This window comes from Pteropus vampyrus, unplaced genomic scaffold, assembly GCF_000151845.1.
Source record: "Pteropus vampyrus isolate Shadow unplaced genomic scaffold, Pvam_2.0 Scaffold19901, whole genome shotgun sequence".
Classification (NCBI taxonomy): domain Eukaryota; kingdom Metazoa; phylum Chordata; class Mammalia; order Chiroptera; family Pteropodidae; genus Pteropus; species Pteropus vampyrus.
Window position 1 is genome coordinate 1 of NW_011908682.1, and position 2,550 is coordinate 2,550.

Consider the following 2,550-nt stretch of genomic DNA (forward strand, 5'->3'; position numbering starts at 1 on the left):
TAATGCATTAAAAAATACAAGAAAACCTGTAAATCCCCTCAGGACTATTCTCTGCAAGAGTTGCTGATGTTGAGCAGGAGATTTTATTAAAGTTGGATGTGCACTTGCATGTCAGAGGGTTGAATTTCACTAGTAGAGTGAAAGGTCCTAATTTCCTCTGTTTGCATTTAAAAATTTGAGCCAACATCTCGAGGTCATAAGTATTCAATAAGCAGACCCCAGTGGAGAGAGTCTTGTTGGGATCTCAGAAGGCATCTTGGGGTGATGCTGAGGACTAGGCTTATAAACAGACATTCCTGAGTTTGCTTCATTCCCAGGCACCCTGTTGCCATGGTAGACAGGTAAGCTCTTACAGCCTTTCAGAGCTGCTTCACTTGGTCAGCCCTGATGGTGGGAGGTCAGGGGGCAGAAGTGAGATAGAGAGGAGAGCCTCGAAATAGGAGCACAGAGATCTGCAGAAGACCCAGTTTAGTCCCTAACTAGCTGTGTGACTTCTGACAAATCTCAAACTGTGAGCTTCCTCATCTAGCAGAGGAAAATTAGCTAGACAGTGATTAAAACAGCAATCAAAATGTTTTTTTTTTAATTTAAGAAGCCTGTGTTATATGCCAGGCACCTGGCTAAGTGGTTTTCAAACTTTATTCCATTCAAATTTCATCCTACACGATGACGACCACTCCATTTTCTAAAAGAGGAAATTGAAGCTGAGCAAGTTTCAGTAACACAAATCATTAAGTAGCTCAGCCGGAATTCCAATCCAGACCATCTGTCTGTGGGAATCCTGCTCTTAACCACTGAATGTGAGGTCTCCCTGAGGTCTGTGATGTTGGAGGACTCTTGTAGTAATACTAGAAAGAAATCCATCCATTCAAAGCTTGTGGCCTTTAACAAAGTTTCCCATAGGCTTCCCCTTTCGTGCTCTCTCTTAAATTATGAGGAAAAGGGAGAAGCGGGCGGTGCGGGGAGAGGGAGGTGCTCTTTTGTGCTGTGGTTACTACAGCAAGAGGAAGAACATAACTTGAGGTAAGATTTGCCCTCCTGTCTCTAGACTCAGAAAGCCAGGCTGGGAGCTCCTAGCTTTCTGCCAAACGGAATTTTTTGAATTAGCCTCACGGCTCCCGCGGTTGCATATTTGAGGCAAAGCCATGCCTCAAATGTTCTCTGTGCTTCTTAGTTGAAAATGAGCTATTCTCCCTCTAATTTCAAAGTCCCACTTCGTAAATGGATGCCTCCTGTACAAAAGTGGCTCTTTGTGGATATTTTCACCTTGGAGAAACTAAGGTTTTCTCCCCATTACATGCTGCCTCCTTGATGTTCTTGTGCCCTATGCCTTCCTACAGCTTTGGCATCCAGCACGACGGGAAGGAGAACGACTGTGAGCCCGTGGGCAGGCACCCGTACATCATGTCACGCCAGCTCCAATACAATCCCACCCCGCTGACGTGGTCCAAGTGCAGCAAGGAGTATGTCACCCGCTTCCTGGAGTAAGTGGTCTCAGGACAGGCTCACTGGGCTCTCTTTAAGCTAGAAGTAACTTGGAGTTTTACCTGAGACCTGGAGAAGTCTCAGTTCCTCTCACAGGTCACGGTATCAGGGTGGCATCTAAACGGGTGGATGTCCCTTCTGCTTTCTAACCCTGAGATCTAGGTGAGTTCGGCCCTCCCGCCACAGCCAGGTAAACACCCTGTCCACCTACTTGCTGCTGTCTCAAGGTGGCTTTGACGAGTCGAGTGGGTGGTAGGCCCTTAGGGACCTGCAGGAACAACTAGGATATGTCAGAAGTGGTCACTGAAACCCCAATAGGGGTAAGATGATGATTTTCTAATTTTACCACTGTTTATATTTCCTAGATCACACCTGAACTGATGGTGTGGGCTGGGGTTAGTATTTCCTTTTAGGCAACAACCGCTGTGGGCCTGGAGGATTCTCTGCCTTGTAGCAATAAAGTTGTCTTAAAGGACAAAGAGTAAACTAGAGGGACAGAAGTTTTTGTTGAATGAAAGACTGAAGATGAAGGAAATCGTAGACACCTGCTCTCATTTCTATTAACTTGTTTTTAGCCGAGGATTGGGGTTCTGTCTTGATGACGTCCCCCAGAAGAAAGGCTTGAAGTCCAAGGTCATTGCCCCTGGAGTGATCTATGATGTTCACCACCAATGCCAGCTGCAGTATGGCCCCAATGCCACCTTCTGCCAGGAAGTAGAAGTAAGTCTTGGTATCTTGGCGCCTCTGGTGGGTATGTGCAGGGCTTGAGGTCTCCAGCATGCTGGAAGAACAGCCAGGGAAATATCTGGAAATTTGAAGATCCACGGAAATGGAAACTCTGTTCATGCAACGTGTCTGTAAGGCAGAAGGACCGATGCTGAGGTCATTTATATTCCGTAGCCCTACCTCCTTGGCGTTCTGTGGAGCCAGCAATCCTCTGCCACTGGATGGTGGTGAAAAACATTCTATAGTGATTTTCAAGAATCACAGCGATTCAAACCTACAAACTCCATAGCACAAAACTTAACCCCTAAAATTGCCCCCTTTCCTGAATTTCTCATCCAG

The 2,550-nt window shown here is 46.4% G+C and overlaps 1 protein-coding gene across 2 annotated transcripts; it reads left to right on the plus strand.

The window, feature by feature from the left end:
- Window positions 1–52: 52 nt before the first annotated feature.
- On the plus strand, window positions 53–2,285 carry LOC105310981 (A disintegrin and metalloproteinase with thrombospondin motifs 12-like). Of its 2 annotated transcripts, none has more exons than XM_011387047.2 (3): window positions 53–341; window positions 1,341–1,484; window positions 2,061–2,268. In XM_011387047.2, the coding sequence occupies exons 1-3, from the start codon at window positions 331–333 to the stop codon at window positions 2,251–2,253; spliced, it is 348 nt and encodes a 115-aa protein (XP_011385349.1). In that variant the 5' UTR covers window positions 53–330; the 3' UTR covers window positions 2,254–2,268. The 2 variants fall into 2 exon arrangements, with proteins under 2 accessions (XP_011385349.1, XP_023382676.1); XM_023526908.1 differs by lacking the exon at window positions 53–341 and adding an exon at window positions 820–1,023 and having other exon boundaries at window positions 2,061–2,285.
- Window positions 2,286–2,550: the final 265 nt, after the last annotated feature.